We start from the raw sequence: 17,747 nt of genomic DNA on the forward strand, positions 1-17,747 counted from the left end.
GATATTTCAGTGTGCGGCCCTCAGTGGAAAAAGTTTGGACACCCCTGATCTATAGCGATCACAGAGACAGGTTGTTCTTGTGTTACTGTATATATTTGTTTTTCTGGAAAAATCCCACTTAATATACTTTGGGTAACAACAGTCAATATTTATTTATTTTAATTAGATTTTTTTAGGGGGGTAACAACAGTCAATATTTATTTATTTGATTTTATTTTTTTAGGGGGGTAACAACAGTCAATATTTATTTATTTGATTTGATTTTTTTAGGGGGGTAACAACAGTCAATATTTATTTATTTGATTTTATTTTTTTAGGGGGGTAACAACAGTCAATATTTATTTATTTTATTTTATTTTTTTAGGGGGGTAACAACAGTCAATATTTTTTATTTTTTTTTAGGGGGGTAACAACAGTCAATATTTATTTATTTGATTTGATTTTTTTAGGGGGGTAACAACAGTCAATATTTATTTATTTATTTAATTAGATTTTTTTCTTACAAAATAAAAGTGAGCTTTTGTTAAACCAAACATTGTGTGTTTTTTTTCCATATACAACAACCTATCTGGATTCGATAAGAGGATTCGATAATGGGCTCGAACTCGATAGTTTCTTATCAAACATCATCCATACATTAAATATCTTGTCTTTGCAGTCTATTCAATTGAATATAAGTTGAAAAGGATTTGCAAATCATTGTATTCGGTTTTTATTTACCATTTACACAACGTGCCAACTGTTCTGGTTATGCGACGTTGTTTCAAAGTCAGTTTCAAAGGAGACGTACGTATAATCAACGTTGCATCAATGTCTTGTGCCTGCTGGAGTGAATACTTTCCAGGTGCATTGAAACGCTCCTTTAAAAAACGTCTTTGGTGTGTTTTTTCCCCCCAGGGCACCGGCCGCCACGGAGGTAGTGTACACACCAGTGAAGCCCGGGCCACGTTCTTTATTTACTCCTACTAATGTGCTCACCTCTCACATAGCCTGAGGAGGACAACCAATGGAGGGAGACCTTCCGCACCTTTGTGGATATCAAAGCAAACGGTTTGTCCTTCAGTTCAACCGTCATGTCACTCATATGACGAGAGGCCCCGCCCCTCCATGGTAAAACCACACTGCAGTACAGTGCACCTATTTTTACCTACCCAATCGCAGCAGAGTGGGCGTGGCCCAGGGTTGCAGAAGCCAAGTGTTTTGGGCCAAAAGGAGAAGAATGCAGATGTACATCTACTATGGTGCTCCACTGGAATACAAAAAAAAAAAAAAGTAAACTAAAATGGCACAGCTTTAAGGAATGGGACAAGAGTAGGTGACTGAGGGCAGTACTTTAACTTTTTAAGATGTGTAGCAAAGCCTTAAAAATACATTTTTACTAAAACAATGTTGCTAGACACCGAAAATAACCCAATGTCCTTTCTTTTTGTCAACATAGCTCTAATAATAATAATAACTTAAAAGAAAAGCAAGATGAACGCAATATTTTGTTGATTTTTTTTTTTTTTAAACAAAATGTGAAAGTGTGAATAGAAACATTTTGTTAATGTTCTGGCAAAACAAGCGTATTTCTTTGAAATAAACTATGAAAATAAATGTATCGAGGATTAATATTGTAAAAGTAGCTTTCAGAAGAGAAAAAGGGTTGGAGCCCCCCCCCCCCTGTTCTTGGGGCCCTTATCTCTGTGCAATAGGAAGGGCTTGAGGAACCTGCCAGTCAGAGTTCAGGGTCAAAACCTCTGAGCTTCGACAGTGCACAGTAAAACAATCCTACAGAAAATAAACACATTAGGAAGATAATCGAATAAAACTTAATGAATACAAACATTAAAATGACAAAATCAAACAGTTAAAATAGCGGGATAGAAACAGTGACAGTTGAAAATGGTGCACAGTAAAACAATCCTACAGAAAACAAACATCATACATTAGGAAGATAATCAAATAAAACTTAATGAATATAAATATTAAAATGACAAAATCTAACAGTTAAAATAGCGATAAAATGACAAAATCAAAGAGTTAAAATAGTGGTATAAAAACAGTGACAGTTGAAAATGGTGCACAATAAAACAATCCTACAGAAAACAAACATCACACATTATGAAGATAATCGAATAAAACTTAATGAATATAAACATTAAAATGACAAAATTTAACAGTTAAAATAGCGGGATAAAAACAGTGACAGTTGAAAATGGTGCACAGTAAAACAATCCTACAGAAAACAAACATCACACATTATGAAGATAATCGAATAAAACTTAATGAATATAAACATTAAAATGACAAAATCTAACAGTTAAAATAGCGGGATAAAAACAGTGACAGTTAAAAATGGTGCACAGTAAAACAATCCTACAGAAAACAAACATCATACATTAAGAAAATAATCAAATACAACTTAATGAATACAAACATTAAAATTAGGAAAACAAGCAGCTAAAATAGCGGGATAAAAACAGTGACAGTTGAAAATGGTGCACAGTAAAACAATCCTAGAGAAAACAAACATACATTAGAAAGATAATGAATATAAACATTAAAATGACAAAATCTAACTGTTAAAATAGTGGTATAAAAAACAGTGATAGTTGAAAATGGGACACAGTAAAACAATCCTACAGAAAACAAACATCACACATTAGGAAGATAATCGAATAAAACTTAATGAATATAAACATTAAAATGGCAAAATCTAACAGTTAAAATAGCGTTAAAATGACAAAATCAAACAGTTAAAATAGTGGGATGAAAACAGTGACAGGTTAAAATGGTGCACAGTAAAACAATCCTACAGGAAACAAACATCATGCATTAGGAAGATAATCAAATACAACTTAATGAATATAAACATTAAAATTACAAAATTTAACAGTTAAAATAGCGGGATAAAAACAGTGACAGTTGAAAATGGTGCACAGTAAAACAATCCTACAGAAAATAAACATCACACATTAGGAAGATAATCAAATAAAACTTAATGAATATAAATATTAAAATTACAAAATCTAACAGTTAAAATAGCGTTAATATTACAAAATCAAACAGTTAAAATAGTGAGATGAAAACAGTGACAGTTGAAAATGGTGCACAGTAAAACAATCCTACAGAAAACAAACATCATACATTAGAAAGATAATGAATATAAACATTAAAACGACAAAATCTAACAGTTAAAATAGTGGTATAAAAAACAGTGACAGTTGAAAATGGTGCACAGTAAAACAATCCTACAGAAAACAAACATCATACATTAGGAAGATAATCGAATAAAACTTAATGAATACAAACATTAAAATTACAAAATCTAACAGTTAAAATAGCGTTAAAATTACAAAATCAAACAGTTAAAATAGCGTTAAAATGACAAAATCAAACAGTTAAAATAGTGGTATAAAAACAGTGACAGTTGAAAATGGTGCACAGTAAAACAATCCTACAGAAAACAAACATCACACATTAGGAAGTTATTAGAATAAAACTTAATGAATATAAACATTAAAATTAGGAAATCAAACAGCTAAAATAGCGGGATAAAAACAGTGACAGTTAAAAATGGTGCACAGTAAAACAATCCTACAGAAAACAAACATCACACATTAGAAAGATAATGAATATAAACATTAAAACGACAAAGTCTAACTGTTAAAATAGTGGTATAAAAAACAGTGACAGTTGAAAATGGTGCACAGTAAAACAATCCTACAGAAAACAAACATCACACATTAGGAAGTTATTCGAATAAAACTTAATGAATACAAACATTAAAATGTCCAAATCTAACAGTTAAAATAGCGGGATAAAAACAGTGACAGTTGAAAATGGTGCACAGTAAAACAATCCTACTGAAAACAAACATCACACGTTAGTAAGATAATCGAATAAAACTTAATGAATATAAACATTAAAATTACAAAATGTAACAGTTAAAATAGCAATAAAATGACAAAATCAAACTGTTAAAATAGTGGGATGAAAACAGTGACAGTTGAAAATGGTGCACAGTAAAACAATCCTGCAGAAAACAAACATCATGCATTAGGAAGATAATCGAATAAAATTAATGAATATAAACATTAAAATGACAAAATCTAACAGTTAAAATAGTGGGATAAAAACAGTGACAGTTGAAAATGGTGCACAGTAAAACAATCATACAGAAAACAATAAAAACATTAAAATGACAAAACGTAACAGTTAAAATAGCGGGATAAAAACAGTGACAGTTGAAAATGGTGCACAGTAAAACAATCCTACAGAAAACAAACATCACACATTAGTAAGATAATCGAATAAAACTTAATGAATATAAACATTAAAATGAAAAAACTTAACAGTTAAAATAGCGGGATAAAAACAGTGACAGGTTAAAATGGTGCACAGTAAAACAATCCTCCAGAAAACAATAAAAACATTAAAATGACAAAATTTAACAGTTAAAATAGCGGGATAAAAACAGTGACAGTTGAAAATGGTGCACAGTAAAACAATCCTACAGGAAACAAACGTCAAACATTAGGAAGATAATCGATTAAAACTTAATGAATGTAAACATTAAAAGGACAAAATCTAACAGTTAAAATACTAGGATAAAACAGTGACAGGTTAAAATGGTGCACAGTAAAACAATCCTTCAGAAAACAAACATCATACATTAGAAACGTAATGAATATAAACATTAAAATGACAAAATTTAACAGTTAAAATAGTGGGATAAAAACAGTGAAAGTTGAAAATGGTGCACAGTAAAACAATCCTACAGAAAACAAACATACATTAGGAAGCTAATCGAATAAAACCTAATGAATACAAACATTTAAATGACAAATACCCAAGTCCAGCACAACATCCTTGACTAAAAAGTGACAGTCTAAAACAGATCACACTTTAAAGAGGTACCAACTTACATTTGTGTCAAAGTTAGCTGAATGTGCGTAGAAGCTCAGAAGTTTTGGCGTCAAGCCGCGATCTAAACCGGAACTCATGTTCTGCCTTTTATCAGCGCAGCCGACCCTCAACTCTGACTGGCAGGTTCCTAAATCCGTTAAAATGAGCACAGGACACGCTGTATGACCGTTGAAGTATCGTTAAGATGTATTTTGTGGTGTAGGCCCCAGCAGCATTGGTGCTGACCTGCGTCTCCATGGATGCCAGCACGTGTACGGAGTGCCGGAACACGCCGACAGCCTGCGCCTGGCAGACACCAGGTCCTGACCCACAAGACATCTAAGATGGTAATAATAATAACCATCTTTATCTCCGCCGTCACGTCAAACCAGAGACGACGAACCTTACCGCCTGTACAACCTGGACGTGTTTGCCTACGAGCTCAACAGCCGTCTGGGCCTGTACGGCAGCGTGCCCTTTTTGGTGGCTCACAGGCCCGAGCGCACCGTGGGGGTCTTCTGGATGAACAGCTCCGATACTTTTGTCCACATCAACTACAACGGCGGCGAGGAAAAGGTACCATTTAGATCCCCTCCGAGACGGAACAACCAAGGTCTGTCGTGTGGGTTCTTATGGGCCCTGTTCGGAGCGGTTTACCTGACACATGAAACGTGACAAATTGGGGGCGTGCGCCATCTACTTTAGCTGGCAGTAGAGTGTGCAATATCTTAAAATGACGTAATGTGGCAATTTCATCTTCGACCACAGTTGCTATGTAGAGTGGCGCTTTCCGTTGTTTTCAGCAGACTGCATTGCAAAATGATTAACCCCCTCTTCCTCTCACGCGAGATCCACCCATATGAATCCCTTCCCTACTGTAGCAAATGATTACTGATAATTATAACACTTTGACAATATATATCTGTATTTAATATTTGTTTTTAGCACTTTTTTAAATAAAAAAATATCAATACACCACCTGAACTAAAATATTAGAAGCTCTCAAAATAAAAATACAATTTACTTAGTTGCTTAAAAATAATACTAACTTATGAATTAATTTGAAAAAAATGAGCTCTCCAAAATAAAAATAAAATATACTTCAAATATAAACAATGTTTAGATAATTAGTTAATTATAAAAAATAAAATAATATCAACTTATGAATCAATTTGGAAAGTACTAGACACTCTCAAAATAAAAATAAAATGTACTTAAAATATAATTTAAAAAAAAAAAAACTAACTTATGAATTAATCTAAAAAATATTAGAAGCGCTCAAAAATATATTTATATTTAAAATACAAACAAAGTTTGGCTAGTTGGTTAATTAAAAAAATAATAGTACTAAATTATAGTGTGAATACAATTTGAAAAATAATAAAATCTCTCAAAGTAAAAATAAAACATACTTAAAATATAAACAAAGTTTAGATCATTAGTTAATTAAAAAAATAAAATACTAACTTATGAATCAATTTGAAAAGTATTATACGCTCTCAAAATAAAATAATAATGGTACTAAATTATAGTGTGACTTAATTTGAAAAATAAAAGCTCTCAAAGTAAAAATAAAATATACTTAAAATATAAACAAAGTTTAGATAATTAGTTAATTAAAAAAATTAAATACTAACTTATGAATCAATTTGAAAAGTATTATACGCTCTCAAAATAAAATATTAATAGTACTAAATTATAGTGTGGATTAATTAGAAAAATAATAAAAGCTCTCAAAGTAAAAATAAAATATACTTACAATATAAACAAAGTTTAGATAATTAGTTAATTAAAAAAAATTAAATACTAACTTGTGAATCAATTTGAAAAGTATTATACGCTCTCAAAATAAAATATTAATAGTACTAAATTATAGTGTGAATTAGTTTGAAAAATAATAAAAGCTCTCAAAGTAAAAATAAAATATACTTAAAATGTAAACAAAGTTTAGATAATTAGTTAATTAAAAAAATAAAATACTAACTTATGAATCAATTTGAAAAGTATTATACGCTCTCCAAATAAAAATAAAAAGGTACTTAAAATACAAACAACATTTTGCTAATTAAAAAACAATAATACTAACTTATTAATTAATTGATCATTTTCATGACTATAACACTTTGACAATATATATCTGTATTTAATATTTGTTTTTAGCACTTTTTTAAATAAAAATATATCAATACACCACCTGAACTAAAATATTAGAAGCTCTCAAAATAAAAATACAATGTACTTAGTTACTTAAAAATAATACTAACTTATGAATTAATTTGAAAAAAATGAGCTCTCCAAAATAAAAATAAAATATTCTTAAAATATAAACAATGTTTAGATAATTAGTTAATTATAAAAAAAAAAAAATAATATCAACTTATGAATCAATTTGGAAAGTACTAGACACTCTCAAAATAAAAATAAAATGTCCTTAAAATATAATTTTTTTTAAAAATACTAATTTATGAATTAATCTAAAAAATGTTAGAATCTCTCAAAAATATATTTATATCTAAAATACAAACAAAGTTTGTTTAGAAAAAAATAACAAAAGTACTAAATTATAGTGTGAATTAATTTGAAAAATAATAAAAGCTCTCAAAGTAAAAATAAAACATACTTAAAATATAAACAAAGTTGAGATAATTAGTTAATTAAAAAAATAAAATACTAACTTATTAATCAATTTGAAAAGTATTATACGCTCTCAAAATAAAATAATAATGGTACTAAATTATAGTGTGAATTAATTTGAAAAATAATAAAAGCTCTCAAAGTAAAAATAAAATATACTTAAAATATAAACAAAGTTTAGATAATTAGTTAATTAAAAAAATAAAATACTAACTTATGAATCAGTTTGGCTAGTTGGTTAATTAAAAAAATAATAGTACTAAATTATAGTGTGAATACAATTTGAAAAATAATAAAAGCTCTCAAAGTAAAAATAAAACATTCTTAAAATATAAACAAAGTTTAGATAATTACTTAATTAAAAAAATAAAATACTAACTTATTAATCAATTTGAAAAGTATTATACGCTCTCAAAATAAAATAATAATGGTACTAAATTATAGTGTGAATTAATTTAAAAAATAATAAAAGCTCTCAGAGTACAAATAAAATATACTTAAAATATAAACAAAGTTTAGATAATTAGTTAATTAAAAAAATTAAATACTAACTTATGAATCAGTTTGGCTAGTTGGTTAATTAAAAAAATAATAGTACTAAATTATAATGTGAATACAATTTGAAAAATAATAAAAGCTCTCAAAGTAAAAATAAAACATACTTAAAATATAAACAAAGTTGAGATAATTAGTTAATTAAAAAAATAAAATACTAACTTATTAATCAATTTGAAAAGTATTATACGCTCTCAAAATAAAATAATAATGGTACTAAATTATAGTGTGAATTAATTAGAAAAATAATAAAAGCTCTCAAAGTAAAAATAAAATATACTTAAAATATAAACAAAGTTTAGACAATTAGTTAATAAAAAAAATAAAATACTAACTTATGAATCAATTTGAAAAGTATTATACGCTCTCCAAATAAAAGTACTAAAAAGGTACTTAAAATACAAACAACATATTGCTAATTAAAAAACAATAATACTAACTTATCAATTAATTGATCATTTTCATGATTATAACACTTTGACAATATATATCTGTATTTAATATTTGTTTTTAGCACTTTTTTAAATAAAAATATATCAATACACCACCTGAACTAAAATATTAGAAGCTCTCAAAATAAAAATACAATTTACTTAGTTACTTAAAAATAATACTAACTTATGAATTAATTTGAAAAAAATTAGCTCTCCAAAATAAAAATAGAATATACTTAAAATATAAACAATGTTTAGATAATTAGTTAATTATAAAAAATAAAATAATATCAACTCATGAATCAATTTGGAAAGTACTAGACACTCTCAAAATAAAAATAAAATGTCCTTAAAATATAATTTTTAAAAAAAATACTAATTTATGAATTAATCTAAAAAATGTTAGAAGCTCTCAAAAATATATTTATATCTAAAATACAAACAAAGTTTGGTTAGAAAAAAATAACAATAGTACTAAATTATAGTGTGAATTAATTTGAAAAATAATAAAAGCTCTCAAAGTAAAAATAAAACATACTTAAAATATAAACAAAGTTTAGATAATTAGAAAAATAAAATACTAACTTATTAATCAATTTGAAAAGTATTATACGCTCTCAAAATAAAATAATAATAGTACTAAATTATAGTGTGAATTAATTTGAAAAATAATAAAAGCTCTCAAAGTAAAAATAAAATAAACTTATAATATAAACAAAGTTTAGATAATTAGTTAATTTAAAAAATTAAATACTAACTTATGAATCAGTTTGGCTAGTTGGTTAATTAAAAAAAATAATAGTACTAAATTATAGTGTGAATACAATTTGAAAAATAATAAAAGCTCTCAAAGTAAAAATAAAACATTCTTAAAATATAAACAAAGTTTAGATAATTACTTAATTAAAAAAATAAAATACTAACTTATTAATCAATTTGAAAAGTATTATACGCTCTCAAAATCAAATAATAATAGTACTAAATTATAGTGTGACTTAATTTGAAAAATAATAAAAGCTCTCAAAGTAAAAATAAAATATACTTAAAATATAAACAAAGTTTAGATAATTAGTTAATTAAAAAAATAAAATACTAACTTATGAATCAATTTGAAAGGTATTATACGCTCTCCAAATAAAAAGGTACTTAAAATACAAACAACATTTTGCTAATTAAAAAACAATAATACTAACTTATTAATTAATTTATCATTTTCATGATTATAACACTTTGACAATATCTATCTGTATTTAATATCTGTTTTTAGCACTTTTTAAAATAAAAAAAATACCAATACATCACTTGAACTAAAATATTAGAAACTCTCAAAATAAAAAATAAAATGTACTTAGTTACTTAAAAATAATAGTAGCTTAGGAATTAATTTGAAAAAGATTTGCACTCCAAAATAAAATATACTTAAAATATAAACAATGTTTAGATAATTAGTTAATTATAAAAAATTAAATAATACCAACTTATGTACGCTCTCAAAATAAAAAGTTCCTTAAAATATAAACAACGTTTTGCTAATTAAAAAACAATAATACTAACTTATGAATTCATCTAAAAAATATTAGAAACTCTAAAAAATATATTTACACTTAAAATGCAAACCAAGTTTGGTTAGTTATCAATAAATAAAAAATAGTACTAACTTACAGTATGAATTAATTTACGAAAATAATGAAAGTCCTCAAAGTAAAAATAAAATATAAACAAGTTCAGTTAGTGGGTTGATGAAAAAATTAAATAAAACTTACGAGTTAATTTGAAAAATGACAACCACCATAATAAACTCTGTTAAATGTGTGACTGAACATTAATATTTTTGTACTGACAGAACTTTTCACACACTAGGTTATGCAGTTACACAACCGTATTAATAATTGTATTCTATTCCCACATGGGGAAAAAAACAACAGTGAAAATTCAACCCAAAAATCGGTATGTAATGTGAAAAAGCTGAAATGTTCTAACTAATAATTAATAATATTATACTTAGTCTCCTATAATAAAATAAAAACTGACACATTATCTGTTTTTAGCATTTAAAAAAAATAAATAAATATATATATATATATATATATATAAATATATATATATATATATATATATATATATGTATGTGTATATATATATATATATGTATGTGTATATATATATATATATATATATATATGTATGTGTATATATATATATATATATATATATATGTATGTGTGTATATATATATATATATGTATGTGTATATATATATATATATATATATATATATATATGTATGTGTGTATATATATATATATATATATATATATATATATATATATATATATATATATATATATATATATATATATATATATATATAATGTGTGGGGAAAAAATCACAAGACTATTTCATCTCTACAGGCCTGTTTCATGAGGGGTTTTCCTCAATCCTCAGGAGATTTTTTTTTAAAAAAAGAAAAAAATCTCCTGAGGATTGAGGAAAACCCCTCATGAAACAGGCCTGTAGAGATGAAATAGTCTTGTGATTTTTTTTCCCCAAACATACATATTACGCTCTACCACGGTATCGAGCACTATTTTTTGGATAATCTAATTAAGACATATATATATATATATATATATATATATATATATATATATATATATATATATATATATATATATATATATATATATATATATATATATATATATATATATATATATATATATATCAATACTGCCCCCCTGCATACTTTTTCGTAAGCGGCCCTTGTTGGAAAAAGTTTGGACATCCCTGAACTAAAGAATCGATATTAAGATTTGAAAATCCATATTGGAGCATAAAGAACTGGTATCAATATCTCAGTATGGATCCGCACATCACGACTGCAGTTCCCCTTGGACTGTCATGTGGAAAAGCCAACATAAACTCATGGCCTGGGGAGTTTGGAGACATTTCTAATCCAAGCTGCTCGGTTTAGGACGACAACGAGACTTACGCGGACGCCCACTGGCTGTCTGAGAGCGGCGTGATCGACTGCATGGTTCTCCTGGGACCACAACCCCGGCAGATGTACCGCCAATACGCTCAGCTGACCGGTGAGTCTTGTTCCAAAGTCCATGACCACGTAACAGTTAAGTTAAAGTACCAAGGATTGGGTGACTCCCGCCAGGATACCAGGCCCTGCCGCCTCTCTTCACCCTGGGCTACCATCACTCCCGCTGGGACAACGACACCGAGGAGGACCTGAAGGCCGTGGACGCCGGATTCGATCGCCACAACATCCCGTACGACGTGATGTGGCTGGACATAGAGCACACCGACCAGAAGCGTTTTTTCACCTGGAACTCAGAGTTGTTCCCAGATCCGGCCCGCTTGCAGCGCCACCTGCAGGAGAAGAACAGGAAGGTCGGTGTCATGGCACGTACCCCAAACCACAGGTCATTTTTGTCTTTCCACAAATTGAAATCCACATCAACGTGGATCCAACACCCTATAGTGTAGTTTAAAATACTGTAGCAGTGACATAGACCATCGTACTTGCAGTTTTAAAATAAATATGATGCAGTGTTTCCCACACATTCATTTATTTGTGGCGGCCCGCCACGAAAGAATTACGTCCGCCACAAATTAAAAAAAAAAAAAAAAAAATTTAAAAATAAAATAAAAAAAAAAATAGTTTTTTTTTTTTTGTCCTCTCCAGCTTCTCAGGCAAATCATAGTTGATGTAGATGCCCATATCGGCTGTTCAGGTTTACTTTACAAAAGAGAAGTGTAGGATACTTCTCCTGTTGCCTTATTTGTATTTGACTTTATTAAATGTATTTATATTAGAAACACAACATGTGTATATAACAAAGGGTGCAAAGTCTGCAGGCAGTAGGAAACACATGGTTAAGTGTAGGGAGTAAAACTGATGGCAGTCTAAAGTTCAAGATTTTTGGAGCTCTTTGTTCAGTGGATCAGATGTTTGATGAAGCTCTGTGTCTATCTACCACCACTACTGTTTTCTGTTTATTTGTTACTGACTGTGGCAGGACACCTCTGCCTCTGTTTCACTTTATGTTGCTGGTAAATAATATGCTTGTAGTAGTAGGCTAAAGTTAAATTATTTAGTATGCACTAATTAAAGGGGCAGAGCTTTATGAGACATTTTAGCTTTTATATTTTATAAGATACATTTTTTGTAAGAACCCCAATTAATAAATATATTTCAGTGAATAACTTATTGTTCAAATCTGTATATAAATATGTACATAAAGTGTTGTAATTATATTGTAAAATGGATGGATGGACGTTTAAAACAAAACTGTTATTATTAATTAGTAAGTATAATTTTTTTTAGCCTTTTTAGAGAAAATCATATCATTGTAGTAAATTATGCAAATTACTCGCTGATGTCATGGTGACCACGCCTATAGCCACGCCCCCACCGCCACAGGTATCTTGGCAGTTTATGGGAAACACGGAGATATATTCATTTTAACCTTTCAGCTAGGAAATGTGGAGCAGACGGCGTCCACAAAGTAGTGCGTATTAGGCTGAGCATCAAAAGGCTCCTCTGTAGTCCAGTGAACAGATGACAACATCAATGTCCCTACAACCAAGGTGGACAAAGGATCAACTTAAATGGTCTTGATTGCTAACAGAAAACAGGTGAGGGGAAACGCTCCGGTACAGAAGTGAAGCAGCCACGGAAAATACACCAACAAAACCGGGAGAGCCCCCAAAATAAAAGCACAGGACAGGAACTAAAACACTAAACACCGTGACAATTATTTGAAAATACACAACTTTTTAAAATGTGGTATATTTGCACAAAGTATATTATTATTTTAATTATATTATTAACGCCACTAGATAGCAGTAGTTGCATTTCATACATACTGTATATATATATATATATATATATATATATATATATATATATATATATATATATATATATATATATATATATATATATATATAAGGTATGTACTGTATGTATATATAAGGTACATACTGTATTTATATATATATATATATATATATATATATATATATATATATATATATATATATATATATATATATATATATATATATATATATATATATATATATATATATAAGGTATGTACTGTATGTATATATAAGGTACATACTGTATTTATATATGTATATATATATATATATAAGGTACGTACTGTATGTATGCATAAGGTACATACTGTATAAAGTACATACTGTATGTATATATAAGGTACATATTGCATGTATATACTATATAAAGTACATAATGTATGTATTTTTTTAAAAAGTTTTTATGTTTAATAACAGCCTCTCTTTTCAAGTGTGGATCATTTCCAAACAACGAGATCTTTAAGGTTCTCTCGGGTGTTTTCTGCTCAACTTACAAATGACGACTCCCATTTGACTTTGTTGCAGATGGTGGCCATAATTGACCCACCCATCATGGTTGATCCTGATTGGTCCATTTACCGCGAGGGGCGGGACGGAGGCTACTTCGTAAAGGACAGAGAGGGACAGATCTTTAAGGGCAATTGCTGGCCAGGTAATGTTTTTTCAATCTCAAGCTTCCACGTTCTTCACTTCCCAATCCCCACAAGTACGTCATTATGTCGTCGCTCCAAGGCGAGTCCAGTTACCCTGATTTCAGCAACCCCCGTACCCGGGCGTGGTACTCCTCGTGCTTCGCCCTGGATAGGTACAAGGTGAGCAGCGTCACGTCAATGCAACAACAGCCATCATTCCATGCTGACCCCACACAGGGCTCCACGCCGTCGCTGCACGCCTGGTTGGACATGAACGAACCCACCGTGTTCTCTGGGCCCGAGCTCACCTTGCCGAAGAATGCAATGCATTCTGGGGGCTGGGAACACCGGGACTTGCACAACCTATACGGCTTTTACCAGGTGAGGAGGATCTCACGTCAGGTGAACAATCACTGACAAATTGTCAGCGCTAAACCGACCAATGGTGATCATTCATACTGCACGTACCAGCCCGACTGAATGTGGCAAGTGGGGGCCGACTGCGCCTGGCCGACTGCGGCTGGCCGACTGCGGCCGGCCGACTGCGCCTGGCCGACTGCGCCTGGCCGACTGCGCCTGGCCGACTGCGCCTGGCCGACTGCGGCTGGCCGACTGCGCCTGGCCGACTGCGCCTGGCCGACTGCGGCTGGCCGACTGCGCCTGGCCGACTGCGGCTGGCCGACTGCGGCAGGCCGACTGCGGCCGGCCGACTGCGCCTGGCCGACTGCGCCTGGCCGACTGCGGCTGGCCGACTGCGGCAGGCCGACTGCGGCTGGCCGACGTGTTCGGTTTGGCCCCCGAGACGTCACTAATTTCATTAGAAATCTTTCCTGTGGCGTGCCCCCAACTTCATTTCAAGTGTCTGACAGTATCATTGCTGCATGTCGCTTGACGACTAGTGGACAACATGAGTAATACAGGTTTACGACCATCAATGTATGAAGTGTTCACAGCACAGCATTTATGTGTATGACCCAATCCAAACAACCTTTCACACTCATGGCGCAAATAAACTAACACAAAAAGTCAACACACATTAATCACACCACAACCTGCTCTTATATATATATATATATATATGTATGTATATATATATATATATATATATATGTATGTGTATATATATATATATATATATATATATATATATATATATATATATATATATATATATATATATATATATATATATATATATATATATATATATATATATATATATACACACACACACATATATACATACAAACATATACATACATATCTACACATATACATACAAACATATATACATACAAACATATACATACATATCTACACATATACATACAAACATATATATATATACATATCTACACATATACATACAAACATATATATACATACATATCTACACATATACATACAAACATATATATACATACATATCTACACATATACATACAAACATATATATACATCCATATCTACACATATACATATATATATACATACATATCTACACATATACATACATATATATATACATATCTACACATATACATACAAACATATATATATATATACATATCTACACATATACATACAAACATATATATATACATACATATCTACACATATACATACAAACATATACATATATATATACATACATATCTACACATATACATACAAACATATATATACATACATATCTACACATATACATACAAACATATATATATATATACATACATATCTACACATATACATACAAACATATATATACATACATATCTACACATATACATACAAACATATATATACATACATATCTACACATATACATACAAACATATATATATATATATATATATACATACATATCTACACATATACATACAAACATATATATACATACATATCTACACATATACATACAAACATATAGATATACATACATATCTACACATATACATACAAACATATATATACATACATATCTACACATATACATACAAACATATATATACTGTTGCGTTTGACTAGATGTTCCTCCAAGTGGGATGTAAAACGCTGGTCAGTCCCAAGTTACTTAGATGACACAAACTGATCTCGAATATACACCAATCACAGAATAGGTATTTTCTAATTTTATTGTCAAATATTTGAGAATAGAGACCAGCCTCGAACAACACATCCAAATGCGTAGCCCAAGTTGATCTGGCCTTCCACAGGCCAAAAGCAACTCTTTTCACACAAAGAAAGCCCGCCTTTCCCCTCCCCCCAACACTGATAAGAAGAGAGACTTGGGGGTTGTGTTCACATTCCTGATGGTTTACGACCCTATCTAACCAGGCAATCTGAAGACAAAGAGAAACTAGTATACAGAGTAAAATTAAGGAAAGAAATGAGCTGATTCAAACATGATTATGAATAAAGAAATAGCTCTTAAACATATGCATTATCTACAATCCCCCTTCAGATCTTATCCAAAAGATCTCTCCTACGAGAGCAACACCTCTAAAGCACGCCCCACATTAAAGTAGGTGCTGTAGTTTTTTTTTTTTCTTTGAGCAAGCTAGCAATAAAACAACAGCATATTTACATGGATGACAGATGGAGGGAGTCCACGTCAATGTCGTCATGGTCAGGGAAGGAAATCAACAATTCTCGAAAGTCTCCATTTTGCTTGACCCCCTTCAAAGACATAACGAGCCCAGAAACAGGGTGGGGTTGACCTTCTACAGCTCTAACAATGATGCAGGTGCATAGAGACTTAGCACAAGGGGCGATAAAGCAACCGCAAGAGGCTATAATGGCCAAGAAAACTCCAATGGAGACCAGGACAGACTTAATTAGGTCAGTCCACCTGCCAAATGTGCTTTGGAGCCAATCTTTAAAGGGGTCAGAGACCCCTGAAACTTCAGTAAGTTCCTTAGACAGGGCCTGGAGGCCCTCTAAGGCCCTCTGAACTGAGCCATCTGGTGCAGTGTTGTTAGGAATGAAGGTACAGCATTGGTCACCAAACATTGCACACACGCCTTCTTCCTTGGCTAGGATGCGGTCAAGGGCTATGCGGTTCTGGATGGCCATGAGAGAGGTCGGGGCAAGTTGTTCAGCAAGTCCCTCAACGGCGTCACGAGTCAGGTTGGTCAGTCTCAACAGATTATAAAAAACATAGTTAATGCGTTCAACATTTTTAGTAGCAGTCACAGGGAAAATAGCACCAATGATAGGAAGGTTCTCGAAACCTGCACAGGATTCACACCACAATTTGTGTTGTGAGGGGACCCCTCTTGGTTGTCCAATTGCATCAAAGTAAACACCATCAGGGTTTCTCATCAGATCAAAGGAGCCCTTTACACTCCTTCGAGATAAAACATGGCGGCGTCGGCGAGAAGTTAGAGAGGCCGCTGAGACAGGAGTTACAAGGGGAGTTAATTTGGTACCCACTAGGGTGAGTGGGGTCACCAGTCTAACCATAGCAAAAAGCCCTACGGATGACTTTGGGATTCTAATGTACAATCTGTGCTCCCCACAATACCAGAATAAGTCAGCTCGTGCCCAAGGGCCTATCCTTGAGCCATCTATCAGTGTGGTGCACCAGGAAGGGTTAATATCACCCAATTTGTTGGGGGACGAAGAGGGTCCTTTGAATTGAAAACACGTGTAATTCAGCTTTTGGGCCACAAATGGAAGAAGTCGGGTGGAATTGTCAAC

At 31.1% G+C, this 17,747-nt stretch overlaps 1 protein-coding gene across 1 annotated transcript in view; it reads left to right on the top strand.

The window, feature by feature from the left end:
- Positions 1-17,747, top strand: part of LOC133640881 (neutral alpha-glucosidase C-like) — a 63,720-nt gene that overhangs the window by 17,055 nt on the left and 28,918 nt on the right. The window contains exons 6-14 of the mRNA XM_062034563.1: positions 898-916; positions 990-1,050; positions 5,114-5,210; positions 5,283-5,466; positions 11,489-11,606; positions 11,681-11,916; positions 13,939-14,065; positions 14,146-14,225; positions 14,283-14,426. Of these exons, the coding sequence (XP_061890547.1) occupies positions 898-916; positions 990-1,050; positions 5,114-5,210; positions 5,283-5,466; positions 11,489-11,606; positions 11,681-11,916; positions 13,939-14,065; positions 14,146-14,225; positions 14,283-14,426 (1,066 nt within the window). The remainder of the gene's footprint in view (positions 1-897; positions 917-989; positions 1,051-5,113; positions 5,211-5,282; positions 5,467-11,488; positions 11,607-11,680; positions 11,917-13,938; positions 14,066-14,145; positions 14,226-14,282; positions 14,427-17,747) is intronic.

The sequence above is a fragment of the Entelurus aequoreus genome, linkage group LG23 (genome assembly GCF_033978785.1).
Source record: "Entelurus aequoreus isolate RoL-2023_Sb linkage group LG23, RoL_Eaeq_v1.1, whole genome shotgun sequence".
Taxonomy (NCBI): domain Eukaryota; kingdom Metazoa; phylum Chordata; class Actinopteri; order Syngnathiformes; family Syngnathidae; genus Entelurus; species Entelurus aequoreus.